This window comes from Apaloderma vittatum, unplaced genomic scaffold (genome assembly GCF_000703405.1).
Source record: "Apaloderma vittatum isolate BGI_N311 unplaced genomic scaffold, ASM70340v1 scaffold2571, whole genome shotgun sequence".
Classification (NCBI taxonomy): domain Eukaryota; kingdom Metazoa; phylum Chordata; class Aves; order Trogoniformes; family Trogonidae; genus Apaloderma; species Apaloderma vittatum.
In genome coordinates this window covers 247-19,703 of record NW_009697202.1, presented here as the reverse complement: position 1 = coordinate 19,703, position 19,457 = coordinate 247, and the positions used below count along the sequence as shown (strand labels likewise).

The 19,457-nt window shown below is 44.7% G+C and overlaps 1 protein-coding gene across 1 annotated transcript; it reads right to left on the bottom strand.

The window, feature by feature from the left end:
• Positions 1–2,042: 2,042 nt before the first annotated feature.
• PCYT1B (phosphate cytidylyltransferase 1, choline, beta) lies at positions 2,043–19,231 on the bottom strand (the record flags this gene model as incomplete). Its single annotated transcript, XM_009877497.1, has 7 exons — positions 2,043–2,249; positions 7,638–7,826; positions 9,852–9,994; positions 13,231–13,309; positions 14,247–14,398; positions 17,635–17,751; positions 19,132–19,231. Coding segments are annotated over 7 exons (987 nt in total), but the record flags the coding sequence as incomplete, so codon positions are not given.
• Positions 19,232–19,457: the final 226 nt, after the last annotated feature.

The window sequence follows — 19,457 nt, the reverse complement described above, 5'->3', positions numbered from 1 at the left end:
ATCCCCTTTTGCGAAGAAGGAACCAGCTTGACTCCAGAGGACAGAGCAACACATGAGACATTACATACTTGGTCTTGTGGTAGTCCAAGAAGTGCCTGGCAAGATGCTTTCCCAAAGAAAAATTGGTTACCCCAATTGGTGGGAGAGGGACAAAAGCTCTGTGGGGCTAGTTTGGTGCCTGGTTCAAGGATCTGTAATTTATCTGCCTGAAAAAGTATCTGGAAGGGGTGAAAGGAGTTTCCCTATTAGATCACTTTGCAAGGTAAGGATAGTAGCCTGGTGGGGATTGGGAACTGCTGCCAGCAAGGTATTACCACCTCATGTGCTCAAGTACTCAGGCATCTTCTTCTTCCTTCACAGTATTTTATTCTGGGAACTGCTCAGAGCCTTCCCTCTCCCACTGTTTCCTGTGCTTGCCCATGCAGGGAACCAGTGCAGCGCTGACTGGTGCTGCCCACAGCAAGCTGCATGTCCCAGTAGGTTTGTTGCTCCAAGGAGCAGTGGCATGGTGGCAACCTCCTGCCTGGACTCTGTGCCCAGCAGGTTGCTGGTGGGACAGGCAGGCTTTGCCAGGGAAGCCAGCGAGCAAAATCACATTGTTGCTTTGCAGCCCAACCATGGTGACGCAGGCAGGCCCTTTTCTGTGGCTTTGAGCTGTGGGGCAGGGAAGCTGTAGGGGCTGGGGGTTCCCCGTGCTCATAAATCCTGCAGCCACCTCACCAGATGCCGGCTGCAGGACCGAGCGGAGGAGCCAGGTGGGGCACGCCTGGCTTTGCCAAGCTGGGAGATCGGCTGGTGTCATCGGGGGGAAGGGGAAAGCTTTGCTCGTGCTGCCTTTTCTGTGGTTCTGCTTGGGGCTCCATGTGGGTGTCATGGATAGAGAAAGAAAATCCCTGTGCCTAATCCTGTTTAAGAGGTTTCCATTGTTTTATCCTTTTTTTTTTTTTTTTCCTCCGTGTTAGGATAGAGGAATGGCTTCAGAACCCCTGTGGGGCAGGGCATCTGTGAACACATTGTTTGGAGTTTGATGAGAAAATTGTTTAATCGGCTGAGTTCACGTGAGGGACAGCAGTGCTGCTGTGCTTGTCGTTTGATGACACGTGGCTGGGAACAGCAGAGTTTCCTAGGAGACCACATCCTGGAGGCCTTGAGATCCCATGTGTGTTTGGTTTGGGTTTTTTTAGAATTCAACAGGAAAAATCACCAAGGTCATCAAACTACATTTCTTAAAACAACATGTTCCAGCTAGGGCTGTCTTTTTCATTTACTTTCTTGTCTCCAAAGTGCAAAGCTGGGAAGCAAAACGGAAGTTACCAGGTCGCTGCTCAGGCACTAGGAACACGGAGAGCAATTTGATGAAGCAAATACAGCTTGACTGTTTACAAACACCCTATAGAAAGGCATGGTCAACGAGCAGCATTGAATAGCTTGAATATATTAAATAGATTTCCACCAACTCAACTGGAGAAATCTCTCTTTCACTGGCATGGTTTGGGGCAGATTTAATTCAAAAAGAAAAAAAAAAGTAAAGTATTACTTCCCCTTTCTGAATGTATTTGCTGCAGCAACATCAGCTCATCACGTGCCAGAAGATCTCAAGGTTAGCAGGGTCCGGTACAACCATGTCTTCTCCATCCACAGGCTACATCTGTTGTGTTCCAGTGGGCCGGGTCCAGACTGGGAGCCAACGGGGCTCCTGCCACCAGCCCCGCTCGGTGCAGTTCCCCACTGACCTGGCCTGGCTGCAGCAGCTTTAGGCAGCAAGACATAGAGAGGAACTTGCACAAAGGTGCATGTTTTTCTGTCAGACCCCAGGGCTGTGTCTGGCACGCACTGCTGGCAGGGCCTCCAGGCATCGTGACGGAGTGGGGATGGGATACGCTCTTCGAGACCTCCCTTGCTGTGCTCCAGTCTGTTTGCAGCATCTTCTTCCAGAGCACATTCCCTGCTGTCAGAGATATCCTAGATGTTCCTCACACTTCTCCTCATCCAGCGGCTGAGTTCGTAGCTTGTTCTTCTCTCTCAGTTAAAAAAATATATCTTTATTTTTCATCCTCATCTCCCTCGCTCATGCTGCTGAGGGAGGCAGAGGCAGCTTTAGGGGAAGAGGGAGGAGAGGCTTTATTGAAGACCCAAGGTGGAGACGGAGAACGGGATGGAGAACGGCCTCGCGTAGGACTGCTGTTTGGGCTCTGCCGGGGAGAAAAAGCCTGGAGCATTCGGCCACTTCGTTCCTGGAACATCTGTTTCTGCAAAAGCAAAGTGAAAACATACTCAGAGTAAAGCACAGAGGGGAAGGTACATCTGTGGGCAGGCAGGGCCTGTGCTGCATTGTGCCTCACTTGGGAGAGAGTATGGAGACTTCTGCTCGGAAGCATAGCCAGTTCAGCCCACATTTAGCTTTTGCCTCTTCTACTGCATTCATAATAACCTGGTTTTCACATGACAAGCTCTTTTCTTAGGTTGGACACCCCTAGTGTGAGAATACCATGTGTACTGTACTATGTGTACTGTCCTAAGCCAGTCCTAAGGGGGAGCTCCCTTTGGATTTTGTGTATGTGTTGGTCACACTGTCTCAAAAAGTCAGTTTTCTGCCTGAACTCCCAACATTCCTTGCTCCCAGGAGCTTTTCCTTTTAGTGTGCTGGGACCCATCTCTTGCTGAGCTTCCTGGCCTTTGTCCTTCCTCCTCAAGGAGGGCAGCTGCTTCCCCACCTACCTGGAGGAGGCACCACCCAAACCCTTAAATTGGGGTCAGAATTCAGGTACCTTTGTTGAAAAGAGAAACACATGCAGGCTCTGTGTTTTGCTTTGGGCTTTATTGTCATATTTGCTTTGTAAAGCTGAGCAGAGACCTGCCAGAGCTGGTGGGGTGGAAGAAACCACCTTTTCAGCCGAGCTGTCTGCTGTGCGAAGGCAAATGCAGTGACTTGTTTGCACCTCCATGACCTTGAGCTGGGCTGCTGGGTTACGGGAGCTCTGGCAGGTACTGCACGGTGCTGCGGGCTTCACGCGGAAGATGCCAAATGTGAGTTGCTCGCTGCTCCTTCTGGGGATGGGGAACGAGAAGTCCTAGCCTTGGCTGGAGTACTGGGAGTTGGTTCACAGGTGATGCTTGGCTGGAACAGAAGAGCCAGCCCGGACACAGGTAAGTTGCTGCTCAGGTCTGAGAGCAAAATACTTCTGCAGAATGTATTCTGGGTTTGCCTGCTTGGGCAGCTGCAATCCACTGACTTAATTTTTTTTGTTCTGTTTCTTCCCTTCCTCCTGCAGCAACTCTGCTCTGTGATGACCTTCTTCCCAGCCAAGTTGATGAGGCTGCCCGTTTTGCTCTTCCTCCCCCTCTTTGAAACTCAGCATTCCCTGCCAGTATAGGGACAGCCATGAGGTTTTTTTAACCCAGGGTTAACAATTGAGCACAAATACCAAACCTGGTTGATCCTCTGTCAGTTCCCTCACCCAATTTGTATCTTGATCGCACTGACCTTTAATAATTTGGTTTCAGAGCCTGGATGTCTCTGCAGTGTAGAATGACAGCACAGTTCCTCCCTGGAGCCACACTGAATGACACTCTCATGCATAAAGACCCATGGTGTGTAACCTACCCCTGCACTTCGACTAGGTCTAAAATAGTCAAGATTTCCTAAAATCTCAATAGTTAGCTGATGGTGGTTGCTCCTGATAAACGGTGCCAGGAAGCACTCGGAGGGAGGAGACTTTCTGCTGCTGAGAGCCATGAGGATCTCACCAGGGTTGGCAAGGCCCCAGAGACTGTTGAAATTCAGTGGCAGGAGTGCAAAATTTCTCTTTAGATCACAGAAATGGAGGTTTTGTTGACTTGACTTAGTCTGTTTCATCCTCTCAGTGAAGATAACCCCCAACAAAAAAAAACAAAACACAGAAAAAACCGTTTGATATGAAATATCTTTTTTCTGGCCAAGCAAAACACTTTGGCTCCCTTCTGCCCTTGGCACCTTACCAGCCACTTCAAAACGCTCAGTGACATTGCGATGCTTTGTGGTGGTGCTGTACCAGCACTAGGGGAGATGGAAGTGCCCCAGCTTGGTTGCTATCCTACATAGCAGCGGGTGCTTGGCTATACCTTGGGCCCCTCAGATCAGGGATGGGAAGGAGAATCCTACTTTCCTGCTAAGGCCCTCAGCCAGGCTGTAGGATGCAAACTTCTTGGTCCCTGCTTCATGCAAGACTGTGACTTGAACAAGCTGATGCGCTCACACCTTCAGCAGAGTAAGGGCCTGGCCAGTCTGAATCACCCTCACGTGTTAAGTGCTTCAACCACCACGTTTCTGCTAAAACCAGAACCGCCGGAGGAGGTGGTGGTGTAATTCACCTACCTCCAGAATGGCTCTTAGAGAAAGCTGCTTGTGTGCTCTGGACCTTTAGCCAGAGGTAGGAAAATAATTTCAAAGCCTTGGTTTGAGCAAGTTTGGGTACACCCAAACAGTTTAGGAAGATAACACTTTGCTTTTGGCAAACTGGCTATTGGCAGAAAATATTTTGCCTACTTCTGAATTTTATTGCCGACATGTTGATAGTCTGTCGCTTTACAAAACAAGTGCCAGTTGGGAGTTATGGAGGACTTGCTGATTTTGAGCTGCAGATTCTTTCAAGGCCATGCTCAGCTCCAGGCTGTGGGAGCACAGTATGGCCTAAATGCCATCCCTGGGTTCTAGCTGCAACTAGTGAGATTTACCTGAGCCCCCACTGCTGCCTGAGGTGAAGCAGCTGCTTCCCAACACAACCATCCCCAGCTCCCCTGTCTGCTGAGGAGAGGGAAGCTGTCTCTTTGAAGGGACACCTCTTCTGAAGGGATGCTTCTGAGGGAGACTGGCACGGACACCCTGCCAGTGAGCTTCGCTTTCTCTCAGCTGACCTGAAGTGCAGGTGCCAGCTCATACATGGCTAAGAGGAAGGGGAATGAACCCCGCTGCTCCCCACCTCTGTGGAGCTGCATCTCTGCCACTAGGGCCTCTGTCCTGGGCTGCACGGCGGTCATCTCCCATGCCAGAACAAAAGTTCCGTGCTATGATAATCGTTGTTTCTGACCCTCTTTCTGTGACTCTCTCACAGAAAAAATACATACAGGGGATCGCACAGGTGGGCAAAATTGCCAGTGGATTACAGACATCTTGACATTTGAGAAATGGCATTTTGACCTTTTCCACAAACGGGCTTTTTTTTGTGGGCTACATGGCCTTTACTTCTAGAAAATTGATGCCAGCATAAAGCATATTATAATAATTATTTGTGAAATAATAATAGCATATTAATGGCATGCAAATTACTGATCTAGGAATCCAGCATGCCCATAATGATTCCTGTACTTTTAACGTCAACATTAAAAGCAACATCTAACTAACAGTGATAAGGCAGATTAATGCTAATAACAGTTTTGACACTAATAGCAAGTTATCATTATTTTTAAAGTCTTTCCTGTTGCCAAGGCTCAAACTGACTTTAAAAAAAGTCACACCACCTCTCAGCTTGCTGTCACTGACGCTTTTCATACAGTGCTGTGAGATTTCACTCCTCTTGTTCTTAGCAAAGGTCTCTGTGATTGCACCAGATTTCCTGCTCTGTGGTCAAACTCAATAAACAGGAGGCCACCCCCAGCTCCTAAAAGACCCTTTTAGAGCAGCTTTTCTCTAATTGAATTTGGTAACAAGTTTTAGCAGCAAAGGGGTTTTAAAAATCCCATCATTGTGCAGCGTTGAGTGGGATCAAGGCTTTTAAATTACTTTCCTCCCTCCGCACAGACAAACTCATCTCCTGTGGGTTTCATGTGCTCTGTTAGCATTAGATTTATTTATTCAGCACCTATGGCCACAGGACCATCCCATGTGGGGAACACTCGCCAAGCTCTGTGGAGAATAACTTACAGAGGAACTTCAGCTGGATGTGGTCAATGCAGGTAAACCTGGGCTTTTCATGAGAAGAGTTGCCCTCTTCCCTTCTCCAATGAAAATGATGCTGTCAGTAAACAAACTGCTAAATAAGCCCCTTGGTTTTATGGCTGGGACTGGTGTTGTTCAGAGAGCACTTGTCTTTGCACAGGACAAAGGGAGCTGCACGGAGATTATAAAGATGCTGTCTGAAGCCTTCCCAGCCTAATTGTACGGTCTTCTCAAGTGAGTGGCAATCAGCACGGCAAGTCATGGCAGAGGAAAGATGAGAACTCCAGTAAGAGCTAGATACAATGTGCTTTGGAGGCACTGAGTTGTGACACGGCTGTGATGTGGGCTACTTAATTCACCAGAGGTCTGTGCCTCTTTCTTAGTATTTGTTTATAAACAAAACCTCTGCTGAGATACTTACCACACAAGGTACCTTTTGTGATGGGAAGTTGTTCAGGTATGAACTGATAAAAGTGACCTGAGAGTGTCTTAGCTCTTTAAAATACTTCAATACTATCTGCTTCATGCTAGTTCTAAACTGTTTTTTCTGGCTTGCTGCCTCAAACCATAATCCTTGAGCCATTAAAGCTTTGCACAGGCCTCACAAAGGGTTTGCTTTCAAGGGAGAAGGGAACTGCTCGACTGTCTCCAGGCCATGATTTGAAAATGTACCTTTGAAGCATCCTGCTGTTCTGCAGGATTGTTTGCCTAGCTCTTACTCTGCTCCCCTCAGGTCAGCCTGCTGCTCTCCTCGCTCCTTGCTCACATTTCCTCAAACTGAGCAGAACCTTCATTCAGAGCTTGTAGCTTGAGGAGCCTGTCTGAGACGATGCCTGCACTGGAGGGTCTGGCTGGGGCCTGGGCTTTCACCAGAACTGAGCTGTGCAGAGAGCTTGGTGGAAAAGGACTGACTCCCAACAGGAAGGTCTGCTCAAGCATATGATAAATTCTACAAAGCTTCTCAAGCTTTAGCAAGCTATCGGAACTGAAAGATGGGGGCCAGGGCACTTTGGGGGCTCTGAAGTGTCACCAGCTCCCCACTCAGAGCAAGACTTTGGTTTGAGCAGGTAAGGCCCTGGGATCTCTCCCCAGAAGGATGCTACTGCAGACTTGACTGCCCTTCTAAGGCACAGGGGAACCTTTAGTAAATGGGCTCTGTGGAGCCAGCACCTACTGAGGAGAGCTTTGAAAGTGCTTCAGTTGCACCTGAGCCTTGCCTGCAGTCAAATTAGATGAGCCTGGCTACTTAACGTGTGAAATAATTTCTTAAAACTTTACATCAGTAGTTCTTAAAATTAGAAAATTGTGTCATCTTCTACTGTTGAGTACAGAGCATGAAGACAACTACTTAAAACCTTTACAGGGGTCTCTTTCCCCTCACCACCTTGTGTATAATTCCTCCCTATCGTCTGTGTGGTCCCACCTAGTGCTAATGGAGAGAACAGGCGCTATTGCTGTTGCGTGGCTCTACTGAATGCAGTGTCCTATTCAACATCACATCTTCACAAAAGACAGAAATTATCCTGAAGACGCATCAGCCTGAAGTGACAAATCTTACCGCTGCAGTATTGGCATGTGTTATTGGATTCAGCAAGCAAATTTGGCGTTATACTGCCATGCTAGCTTTCACAACAAAGACTGCAGCAAAAGAATCTGCCCTTGATCTGTGTTACAGAGGAGAAATAAAAGCCACTCAGACTTCCTGGGATGGCAGAATACCTACCCAGGCTCCATCAGGTCCAAACAGCTCTAAGAAGTTCCCAATAAATTCCCTGGACTTTTCTTCCCATTTCTGAATAAGGTCATGGCTCTTCTCTTCCACCTTGTAAACAAATTCTTTTGATTTTTCCTCCACATTCTTGACTTTTTCTTTCATTTTGTCCACTTGGTTTTGAAAGCGGTATTTCTTCTCCTGTTTTAAAAGTGTGGACAGAGATTAATATACAGGGACTTGGAAATAATTAGCCACTGACAGCTGAAGAATAAAAAAATTGCATTAATGTATCCTAATATATATGGCCTTAGTTTACTATTCCCATGTTATTTTTATAAATGCAAATTTAACATTTGTGGAACGAAGCACTGCAGAAGGTACATATTGAAAAGACTGTCTTGTGTAATTACTGTATTTAATCCACTACATGAATCTTTTCCTATTTTCAGACTGAATGCACTTTGAAAATTGTACGAATCTTGTGAAAGATAAGGATGAGAAATTAACAGCTCAAACTTAGCAGTAAGCAAAAGGCAAATCTGCCTGAGCTTCCTAGCAGACGCAGCTCACTACTAGTTGCCAGCCTGTTAACTTGGACCAAAATGTCTCTTTGGTTGGATTTCCGCACAGCAGAAGGAAAACTCTCTTCTCCGCTGAGCCTGGCTAATACAGGAGCTTCTGCCTGCAGCAAAGATGTGTGTAGGCCAGTGGCTTGTGGCCAGCAAACTTCACAGAAAAGGCAGCAAGCTCCTAATCGCTAAGTCACACAGAAAAAGAGAGGGACAGAGAAGATACTGTTAGGAAGCTCTCATGAGGCCAACTTCTAAAATACTTCAGGGTTAAAGGGCTTTTGTCCTGAAACAATGCTGTGTTCCACAAATGTACAGTGCACCCAGCTAACTAATGCTGTGCCCTTGAAGGTGTAATGATCTCTGTAAAAGCACAGATCACTATCAGCTTTTAATTTCCTGTGAACTTCATTTAATGGGCAATTGAATTTACTTTTAAAACAAGTATCGTTTAGTGCAGGGGTGGGGATTTATTCTAGCTCATGAATCACAAGAACAGTCTTTGCAGACCACAAGGCCAAACGAAATCCTCAAGGTCCAGGGAAACTGAACTCACTTTGCACCTAATAGGTGAGCAACCCTTCGTTTAACAAAGAAATCCGCACTCTTCTACCTTGGTGAAGAGTGTTTGAGACTGGGGGAAGTACACCTTATGCAACAGTATCTTAACCTCAGAGCTGCTACAGGAAAAATTTGAGAACACCCTAAGGCACCCAGTGTGCCTTAATTTAATAGGTATTTGCAATAGTGATCCTTCTGAGTGGAGTATTTACAAACAGTACGTTCCTTGGAGGTTTAGAAGGCTAAAAAAAAGTACAGTGAAATAAATATTTATGCCCTGTGATCTATCTGCCAGACTTCAAAATAAGAAATAAGTAAACAAAACCCTCAAGAAACGACACAATTTGGTCCTTCGTGAGGGGGTTTCCCAGCTCAAGGGAAGGAGGTGGTAAGTTCTGCTGTGAGCCAGCCCAGTCACAAGGGAGTTTTGAGTTATGTGGGTTATCTCGAGGCCTTAAGACTTGAAACAGAGAATGAAGGAAAGTAAACTTTAATTTCTCTTCAGAATTAACTCCTCACTGGAGGGTAAGTTGCAGTTCTGTGGAAGCTGGATAATTTGAGCCATCCTTTGAAACAGTGCTCATGCCCTACTTGTGGCTTCTGATCTCTTCAGCACCATGTCTTCCCAGCTTGCTAACACACTTCCCTGTCTTTTAAGAATCATTTTAGCTCCCTCTAGTAATCTCACTGCTCAGCTGTTGGAGAGATTTTTCCATCGGTTTTATCCCGTTACATTGTAGAAAAAGTTCAGGTATCAAAAATCTTTGCTCTCTGCTGCTTTGTCCCAATGGGAATAAAGAAATTATGTCTTGGGTGAGTTGCCGAAAAGCTGGCGGTGTGGGAGTGGGCTCCTTCCCAGTGTGTCACTGAGCCACCTCAGGGAGGAAGGAGGTGCAGCAGCTTAGTTACAAGCATGGAAGCGAAGCTGCTAATTGATAGGAGCAATTAAAACTACCCTCAGCTTACCAGTTTCTTTTAAGTTCTTCCCAGCTATTTTAAAAGCAGCAGTATAGGAAGATATCCTTTCTTACCCTTTACAATCAGGGTCCTAGGAGAGAGTGTTTCAGAAGGAAATGCAGATCAGTGTACTTACATTTATAAAACTAACATTCAGCTCTTTGGCGGTGTATCCTCGTTGGAGGTTGCGCCGGGCATACACATCGTAGTCCCGGACGATCCTTGTGATGATATCTGATGTGGAGATACCTTCAGTTCTCTGCGTGGGTACGAACATTCCTGAGCAAAGTGGGAAAAGAAAGCCCACTGAGAAAGCACAGCAGGACCAGGCACTGCAACATGTAGCTGAGGATGAACACAAAAATGCCTGACCAAAGATAAGAGACTTACAACTCTGTCTTATTCCTAGTTCTTTCCTGCTGCTCCTGTGTAAGCTTGGGGAAGGCACTAGTTGCTACACTGTTCACTTTTCCTCAAGTCTTCAGAAAGGCCAAAACTCGCCCTCTTCACCGTGTCAGCTGTGATGTGGAAGTTTTTAGACTGGCAGGGACTCCTGAGCCAGGAAAACTAAACCTTGCAGCTGTGGCAATTCACTGAGCAGTTCTTACCTTACTTGATGTTACATAAATGAGGGAGGTGGGCTTGGCTTCCACTCCTGCCATTGAAAGGCCATTTGTTGCTCTCCTGTGTGTTTCCACTCTGTTCCTGTGCTGCACCATCTCACAGTCTTTGTTGTGCTGAGTGAAACAAACTGGCCCTGGCCTTGGCCAAAGCCAGGAAACACCTTCAGGTAAAAACTGTGTTATAGTAACTGCAAAACATCCTGAAGGTGCCAGTAGCAGGAAGGTGAAGTGCAATGGTAGCATGAACAAACACAGATAAGCCATGGGGAGTGAGGGTATCCTCTTCATAGCCCCTATTTCACGTCCACATGGCCATGGCAGGGGCTGTGTAACCACTCTCCCTGCTCTGACAGATCTGTCCCTAAGAAAACTGGCCTGTTATTAATCCTGCTTGTGTTTTCCTGGACATAACTGAGGTGTATGTTACTTTTTATTTCCTCCTCATCAAGACAGGATCACTTGAACTGTTACTACAAGTCACAAAGGCAATAATAGCAGAGCGCTAGCATACCTTGTTTTAGTAGTTATTTAGGGCTATGAAAAATTACTATTGTCACTTATATGTAATTGCAACATCGGGCTGCTGATGAGAGAGAGCTGTGTGATAAGACTGGAAATGGTTTTGCAAAAAAAGTAGTGCTTTGTCTTAAAAGGGTGCTATAGCTACTGGCAAATTAATCTTCACATGTTCACTTGAAGTAGGCAGGCATTGCTAGCTAATTTCACAGGGTTGGAAAAAGATCTGGAGAAGGAATCAAGAAGCTTAGCAGCCTCTCATGACTAAATGCTATGTGATATTTTTTCTTTCTGATCTCTAATTAATACTCTGGCAAGAAATAGATTATTTTAATCATAAGCAGAGAGGTTTCCCTGATCATGCTTTTCAAGCTAGCAGCAGTCACTCAGAAAACTATTTCTGGAAGCACTGAAACCCACTTTGAGCCAGAAGTCTTAATAGATAAGAGCTACAAGAATACACAAATAAAATCCAAACCCCACCCTTGCAAAGCCAAAAGTGGAATCGTTTGCAAGGAGACGCACAAACCCATGTATGAGAATTACCTTTAGTCACTGGTTTTGCTTTTATATGCTTTGTGTGTTGGACTGCTTCATGCTTTCCAAACTAAGGATTTGCAGATGTGTGGAGGTTTAGTCAGCACACTGTAACCCAGCTCACCGTTGTCCATATGTCCTCCCACCCACTGAAGGGAGCATGGAAAGAGGAGCCCAGGGGAGTCTATACAAGGAGCTCCACAGTTCCCATCTGCTTCTCTGCTCTCCAGCAACCTGATGTGCAAAAATGAGAGTACTGGAACTAAAGAAAATGCTCAAAGGCATCCGCAGCCTTAGTCTGTCTGAAACAAAAGCCCCTAGGAGTAAGGGGAAATTCACTTTTGTAATAATGCTCTTCTGGAGCGTTAGGACTGTTACAGTACTAGATCCCAAAACTCTTCACACATCAGGCAAGATTATTGCCACTTTATATATAACAAAATTCAGCTGTACAAGACTGAAGTCACTTCTCCTGCATCTTGCAGTGACTCAAGGACATGGTTCAGTGGTCATAGTGGTGTTGGGTTGACGGTTGGACATGAGGATGTTAGAGGTCTTTTCCAACCTTAAACCTTAATGATTCTATGACAGATACAGGACAGACCACAGGTCCCTAAAGCTCTAAGTCCATACTCTCTTCTGCAAAGTTTGAATTTCTCATCAGGACACATGCACACTGCACCTGTGCCCAGCAACAGCAGAGAAGGGTGTGTCAGGTTTGGGCATTCTCCAGCTCAGTCTGGTAACCACGCAGTGACACTAAGTGCTCCTGTCAAGCTGTCCTGTACACTCAGCACCTTAAAGAAAAGCAAAGTAGCTGCCTGTCCAGCACATATGCTGTATGCTCCTCAGTGACCTCTCCTTACCAGAGGAACCTTTGTTCCACTGCCTTGTGAAGTAAGTTGGTGCTGGCTCTGAAACCGTCGAACAACAGTTCCCAAAGCAGGGTTGTGAGTCTAACACCACTGCAAGTGGGAAAAGATCAAGAACTGCTGCTATAAAAAGCTTATTCTTTCAGCGCGGGTCAATACCTGCTGTCACTGTATAGCTCAAGAAGGTCACTTTGTGTGACAAATTACCATCAAGCAGATTTGCTCTGGCGTTTTTTAAAGCCTCCCATATACATGTTTATGCAGACGAGCAAGAGAATGGATCCACCAGGGTTCAAAACTGCACCTCCAGGGAGCAGAAGAAAGGTACGACCAGTTCCTCCTTCCGCACTGGTCACTATGTTAGGATAGGTGTGGATGGCAAACAGTGGCTTAATGTTATCTCCTCAGATTTAATTCAGCTTCCTTGAGCTGAAGAAATACAAACTCCTGACAACTGCAGCATGTTCCTGTTCAATGTAATATGGTAGTCAACCAAACTGCTAACTAGTCATGGCAAATTAATTACTCTGGTACTGATTTAAACCCTCTGCCAGTGTAGTGAAGAGAAGAGTCAGTGCAAATCAGAAGTGCATCCTAGTGACTCCCAAGGGCTGCCTGTGCTTGCCTGCATTCAGGACTGGGCTGTGCCAAGGAGTCACTCGTTTGTGGTTATCAAATGACTGACATTGGCTGGGCTGCTGTGAACTCATTTTCATCCATTCAAAGCTCTTAGTCAAGCACTCTAAAGCTGTTTTAAAAATCCCAATGGGATTCTTTCATGACAGATCTGAATGGTTTCCTGAGGGTTATGGCAGGAATTCAGCCAAGGACATCCTCTGTGGTTTTACAAAGTGAATCTTTCTGCCAAAGTCAGCAGCACCTACCGTTAGGGTGTGGTCAAAAGGCAGTAAAAGAGTTTGAGCTAAGGCAGGAAGGGAAGGTGCTAAAAATGTGAAGTTGTCCTTACCTGCCTCCTTTATGTGTTCGTATACATCATCCGAGCCAGCGGAGGAGTACGGGATGTCATCATGGGCTACGAAGTCAATCTGCCAGTGAACAAAGAAGAATCATATGCCACCATCACTGAATTTGGGTAGAGCCGGGGGTCGTTGTAGAGGGTCATCTCTTTTCTCGACTTCAGCTGACTTGCTTTTGACATTCTCATCATAAAGCCATTAGCTAGAATATTGGACTGGATTTAGGCCTACAGCTACTGTGTTGTATGATCAGTTAGGAAAGAACAGAAAGCTTGTCTCCTGAAGAACTGCCATTAACACATCACTCTGTGATACTCTCTAGAAAACCTAAGACACTCGGTCCTGCTTTTGTTGTTACTGGGAGAGCTAAGTCAAGTGGCAAAGACTTAGCTGTCAAAACCACGAAGGCAGGATCATTGATTCTGCCTCCTTAGGGCTATGCATATATACATGGATACCTGGTACTGTTATGCTGTTCTTTTGTCACCCAGTAATGCGAACACTAAAATATATTCTAATTAATTATGCTTTTGTTAAGATTCATATATATCACAAGACAGTCAACAGCACGGAGGAAATTCTATCCTGCCTTGTAGTCAACACATGACATTTTTACCTATCTCTGGCCAATTATTGCACCTGTTGACATTAATAAGAAACATGCCTTTAACTCAGGACTTTAACAGGACTTTAGTCACCACATGAGAACCTTCTTGGTTCATGATCTCCTTTCTTGAAAATCAGTTGTGAATAATTCTTCAGTGTTATTTTGTCATTCAAAAATCACACTGCAGAAAATAATCTCAGCACATTGTAAAAAGAAGACAAGACAAATATAATGTTTTCTGATGAAGATGGAGGCAAGCAATGCCATGTACCTAATTTCAGTCACAGAAATCAACTGAATTAAATAATTTGCTCCAGCTAATAGAATTTCACAGACTTGCTGCTTATCCTCAACTGTCAGTCTGCAAAGGGAAAGGGAGGGATAAGGGTAGAAACATACCTTATGTTTTTCAAGGAACTCAGGTGTCAGTGTCCAGGGTGCATCTCTGATGACCTCATCCACATAACGACAGTGTCTGAGGGCTTCATATCGCTCAGTTTCATTCATCACAGTGAAGCCTTTGAATTTATGAGTTAAATCATCACTGCAAACTAAGATATGGAAGTATCAACAAAAGGGCTCCACACTCAGTAGCATTAGCATGACCAGCCGTTTATTATTTCCTAATAATTCCATTAAGCACTTGGTTATTAGCTTAGCTAATTTTGATATTCTCCAGAGCATCTAAGAGTTTGGCTCAGGGTTGCTCACCTGCAGCCAGGTGAGACGGTATGCATCTCAGGTGGTATGGTACCCATATGTTGAGGCAACTCAATCCCACTGTAAGTGGGGATTTTATGAGCTGTGAAATTTCAGGGGTGATGGACAATGCTTTAAAAACAATCAAAAACTGTAGTGTTGGCAATCATGAGAGTGCTCACAAACTTCATGGATCACAAAATGGTCAGTTGTGGGAAGGCACCCCTGGACATCACCTACTCCAACCCCTCTTCCTCACCGCAGGGTGAACTACAGCAGGCTGCTCAGGGCCATGTCCAGTTGAGTTTCCAAAGACAGAGGCCCCTCAGCCTCTCTGGGCCTCCTGTTTCTGCTTTTAATTCTTAAGTAATCAGTGCTCTAAATGATGAATTTGCCAATAAAGCTCTTCATCACAGCAGAACAGTTTGTCACTAAAGAAACAATGGAAAATAAGTCATGGCAGATTTTATAGGAATCTGTCTCTGAGTTTAGCTTTGCGTTCACCAGATTTCATAGAAAGAGAAGTAAGGCTTGTGCCATGTTCAAATGGGAAATTGCAGAAGCAAGCCCCAGGGAAAGGACTGGGAGAAGCTGTATACTTTAGTGGAATGAGCAGAGTTAGAAGTCCAGAAATCATGCATCTTTAACTCCTGATGTACCAATGCTCTGTCACATTGCTTTTAAAATGGAGGGCAGCAACACCCAGGTTACCAGAGGACAGTAAAAGTTAGGTATTGTCTTTCACCCACATAATGTTGCCTAAAACACAATGACGTGTCCCCACAACTGTAATTCTGCCCAATATTATAGCTAGAACAGTCATTTGACACCCCACATGGAATAATGTGATACCCATTGATAGCTGGGTTGACAGTGGTTGTCCTTCACCACAGGTCAAACCTTTACCTTTGCATCTCACTTATCTGTGACACCAGGACAAACAGCAGATGTACTTGACAAATGATAAATGCAACATCATTAGTGCTGCAGGGAAGTGTGAGAGAAGTCCTACAGCTGCTGCTTCCTTCTAATTTGAAAACATCAACCTATCAAGCAAGGCGCTGGCAAAGATGCAGTCTTTTTGAGACTGAAAATGGAAGTTCTTGCTGTGATGGTCATTAAGGACCTTTAAAGTAGGAAAAAACGCAGGAAGGCTTAGATAGCCCTGGAGTTCATGCAAAATTCAAAGCCAGATAATAACATATATATGAATTTCAGCCAGTGAAATGCTACTCTATCCTATTATGTCATTTTTGATGCCTGCTGACAAGAAATTTAACAGACGTCAAAGCATTTTCAGTAGAAAAATCCCTTCTGAGATTATATTTATATTTATTTACAGCCTTTATGTAACCTTAAAGCTACCCTCTCCTGGAAGAAAGGGTTTACTAAAGTTACTGGAAAACAGTATTTTTTGCTTGAATTCTATACAAAGGTTTGATTTAATTTTTTGAATACTGTTTGTTCATGTATAGTACAGACACAGTATCTCCGTATTTCCTTCTGATTCTGTCATCCTGCTCTAATGACTGATTTAGGAAGGTACAAACACTTACTTTAAAAAAAAATTAAATCTTAAGCTCCAAGTAGTTGTCTTCACATTGAGAGACAGAAGGGGTTAGTTGTGGTGCCCACAAAGACACATAACATCAGTGCTTTTGCAGCACAAATTGTATGTGGGTGTGAAAGAATGCCCATTTTTTTCAAACATGCTAAGACACAGTGCCTTGCTGGGAAAAGGTGCTGACGAATGTTGGCTGCTTTGTCATTCACTCCAAAAACAAGGACAAAGTGAAACTATGCCATGAATTTCAAAGGAGCTGGGCTTTTGTGACGGAGCTCCTGCTCTGATCTGGGACACCCTCCACTTCCTTAAAAGCAGTAACAAAACCTACACAACTTGCCCTTTTTTAAACTTTGCAGTCTTACACTTCTACCTGCTTCTTCTGCAAGCTATCTAGCTCAGTGGGAAAACAAGAGAGTCCTAAATGTTTCCTTCATAACAAAGGGATGTTTCCTTTCCCCCTCAGAAAGCTCCATGGGACTTACCACAATTCATAAACTTAAGAATAAAACCAAAGAAGTGTGTTTGTAAGAAGATTTTGCTTTTCATCTTTGCTGCATCTTTTATTCACCCCTTTCAGGCAACCTGATCTAGTTAAAGATGTCCCTGCACACTGCAGGAGGGCTGGACTAGATGACCTTTAAAAGGTCCCTTCCAACGCAACGCATCCTATGGTTCTATGATTCAAATGACTTGGGACAAAGATGCAAATTAATGCATCTTATAAAGAGTCTGAAGGTTGCAGTCACATCCACTTTATCATCACTGCCGTAAGCATTTTAGCGGCTGAAGGTTGTTGTGAAATGTTTATGTGAAGGGAAACTGGAATTGAAATCCATGTTTATGAGGCCTCATGAGAGTAGGGCTTGTAGAGCCAGCTACACAGGGAAGAGCCACCCTGTGGTGACTCCTCAGGCACGTACCAACTGCTGAACAGCTGTAACCCAGCTGCACAGCAAAATCCAAAGATACTCACAGAAATAACACTGATAAGAAACTAACCTGCTTGGGGAAACTTGTGAGCTGAAAACTACGTCCAAATCATGACCTACATTTGGGTCTCCAATGATAACGGGCCGGGTTTAGCTTCTCTGCTGATGCTGAAGGCTGGGTATTGACCTGGCAGCCAGGGACCATGGGCTGTGCCTGGCTGGCAGAGGGACCGAGGAGCCAGAAATAAGTGAGCAGTTGATCTCATTCACTCATCTCAATCTTTGAACAATTTTGAGCAAATAACTGAAAAAGGTAAATTATTCATATGGAGCTATTCTAAGCTCAGAGTCATGCAGGCATCTGCTTTAACTAGAATGGGATTTGTGCCTGTGCTCCTGAGGGCAGAATTTGACTTTTACTTTAATTGATGCAATTGTAAGACCTAATTCCAGGCAAATCGCCTGTAGAAAGCCCCAAGACTGAACGTAGCATTCAAAGTCATAAACAGCTGGGGGTGTGAGCATGGCGAGAGCTCCCTGATAGTGAAGCACAGAAGCAAAAATCCAGTGCAATAAATAACTCTGATCTTACCTCCCACTAATAAGTAGCTATTTGGGAATAGAGTTTTGGCTTGCATAAGAGCTCTAGCATGGCCAGAGTGGAAGAGGTCAAATATCCCATCTGCATACACTCTCACAGGTCTGTCAGCTGTGGAGAAAGAAACAAAACAGTGATTTTTTTCAGACCAAAACCAAGTTGCAGTTTATTCTATTGTTTGGGGTTTTTTTTGATTCTGGAGATTTACCCCAGTTCTGATGTTCAAAAGCACCATGGGTAGACTTGCAGTGTTTTATCCTGCTCAGTACTTGCTCTTCTCTGTACTCTGCCGTTTTCTCTCAGACTTAGCCTATTTATTATCATCTATCATCCTCATATTCTAATCTAGCAAAAATGTCATCTTCCTGCCTCATTCAGAGTTCCACCATATGTCTTGTTCTTTTCTCTCTGCCTTTCTAGTCAGTTCTGCCTTCTGGATTTTTTTTCGTTTTTTTCCTATCATCTCCCTTTTCCTCCTCTCTTATCTGTGACTTTCTGTCTTCCACAGCTTACCACTGTAAAAATATGTCACTTACCTCTTCCCCCTAAACCTTTCACTTCCCTCCTTTTATACTTCCCCCAAGCTCTTCTACCTTCTCTCTAACCAGCCAATCATTTCTTTTTCTCAGCATCCTCCTGCTATCACCCTTGTAACTCTTGCATTCTGTATGACATCTTCAACAGCAGTATCCAAAGAGAAAAAGGACTTGCTTTACCAAATGACACACCTGACAGCTATGCCACGTCCAAGTGAAAGGACAGCAGAGATGAGAGCAACAGAGCTCCAACCTCCATGGATGGTGCTGCAGTGCTACAGAGAGATGTCTCTGCTGTCAGGACGTCCTAGAGTCCACAAGAGAACATTGTTCCTCGCAGAGCTGACTGGAAAGCTGTGATTTATGAAACACACGCTTTTAAAACTTATTTTAAATAAATAAAGTAAGTAAACAAAGGCTTTTTAAAAAGTGTTTCTTGGAATTTACGGGGCTGAAGTATGTATTTGGGACTTTATGTGAAATGATCCGGTTTCCCCAGCCCAATTACAAATGTCCAGAAAAAGAAACTGGGCATGGTTTCTTTGCAAAGGGCAAATGGCCTTTAAGGCCACTTAATGTCTGAGGGGCTCAAGAGGAATATCACTGAAAGAAGAGTTTTCCAGCATACAGAGGCAGTATGGGAGGAGAATCCAGGAAGTAGCCACTACACAGCACAACTACCAGGCTGGCTGGAGTGGGCTCACAAGCCTTCCTTCCAACCAATATGCAGGCATTGATGAAAACACCAAACTTAAACTGCCAATGTTTTCTCTTGTTGTTTCTCTAACAGAAGATAGTGGTCCTGCAGTTTCTGGTTTCTTCCCCATTACTTGGTAGCACCAGACCTTTCTGCTTCCAAGCAGAAGGCACACGTGAGCACTGACAGATGTTTGTAAGGGAGAGCCTGTGCTTTGGGAGCACCCTTGGTCCTGCTGATGGAGCTCTCTACACGTACCTGGTGTTCCCAGGCGGGCTTGTGCAATGGTTAGCTTCTCATGAGGGGCTTGGCACTGACAGCTTGTTTCATCTGCAAATGGGGCAGGCGCTGTCAGAGTCTGGAAGGAGGAAAAAAAAAAAGAAAGTAAATTTGTTTATTCCATCAAGCAGTTAAAAAAGAAGCATTTAACTGTGGCAGGATGCCATAACCAGGCTTAATGATGGTTTGTTCTCTGGAGAGTTTTGCTTTTTGGTTGCCCCTAAGCCCCCACAATTCACACAAGGTAAAATGACGTGGAAAATAAAGCTTTACAAACACATCATAGAATCATAGAATCATAGAAT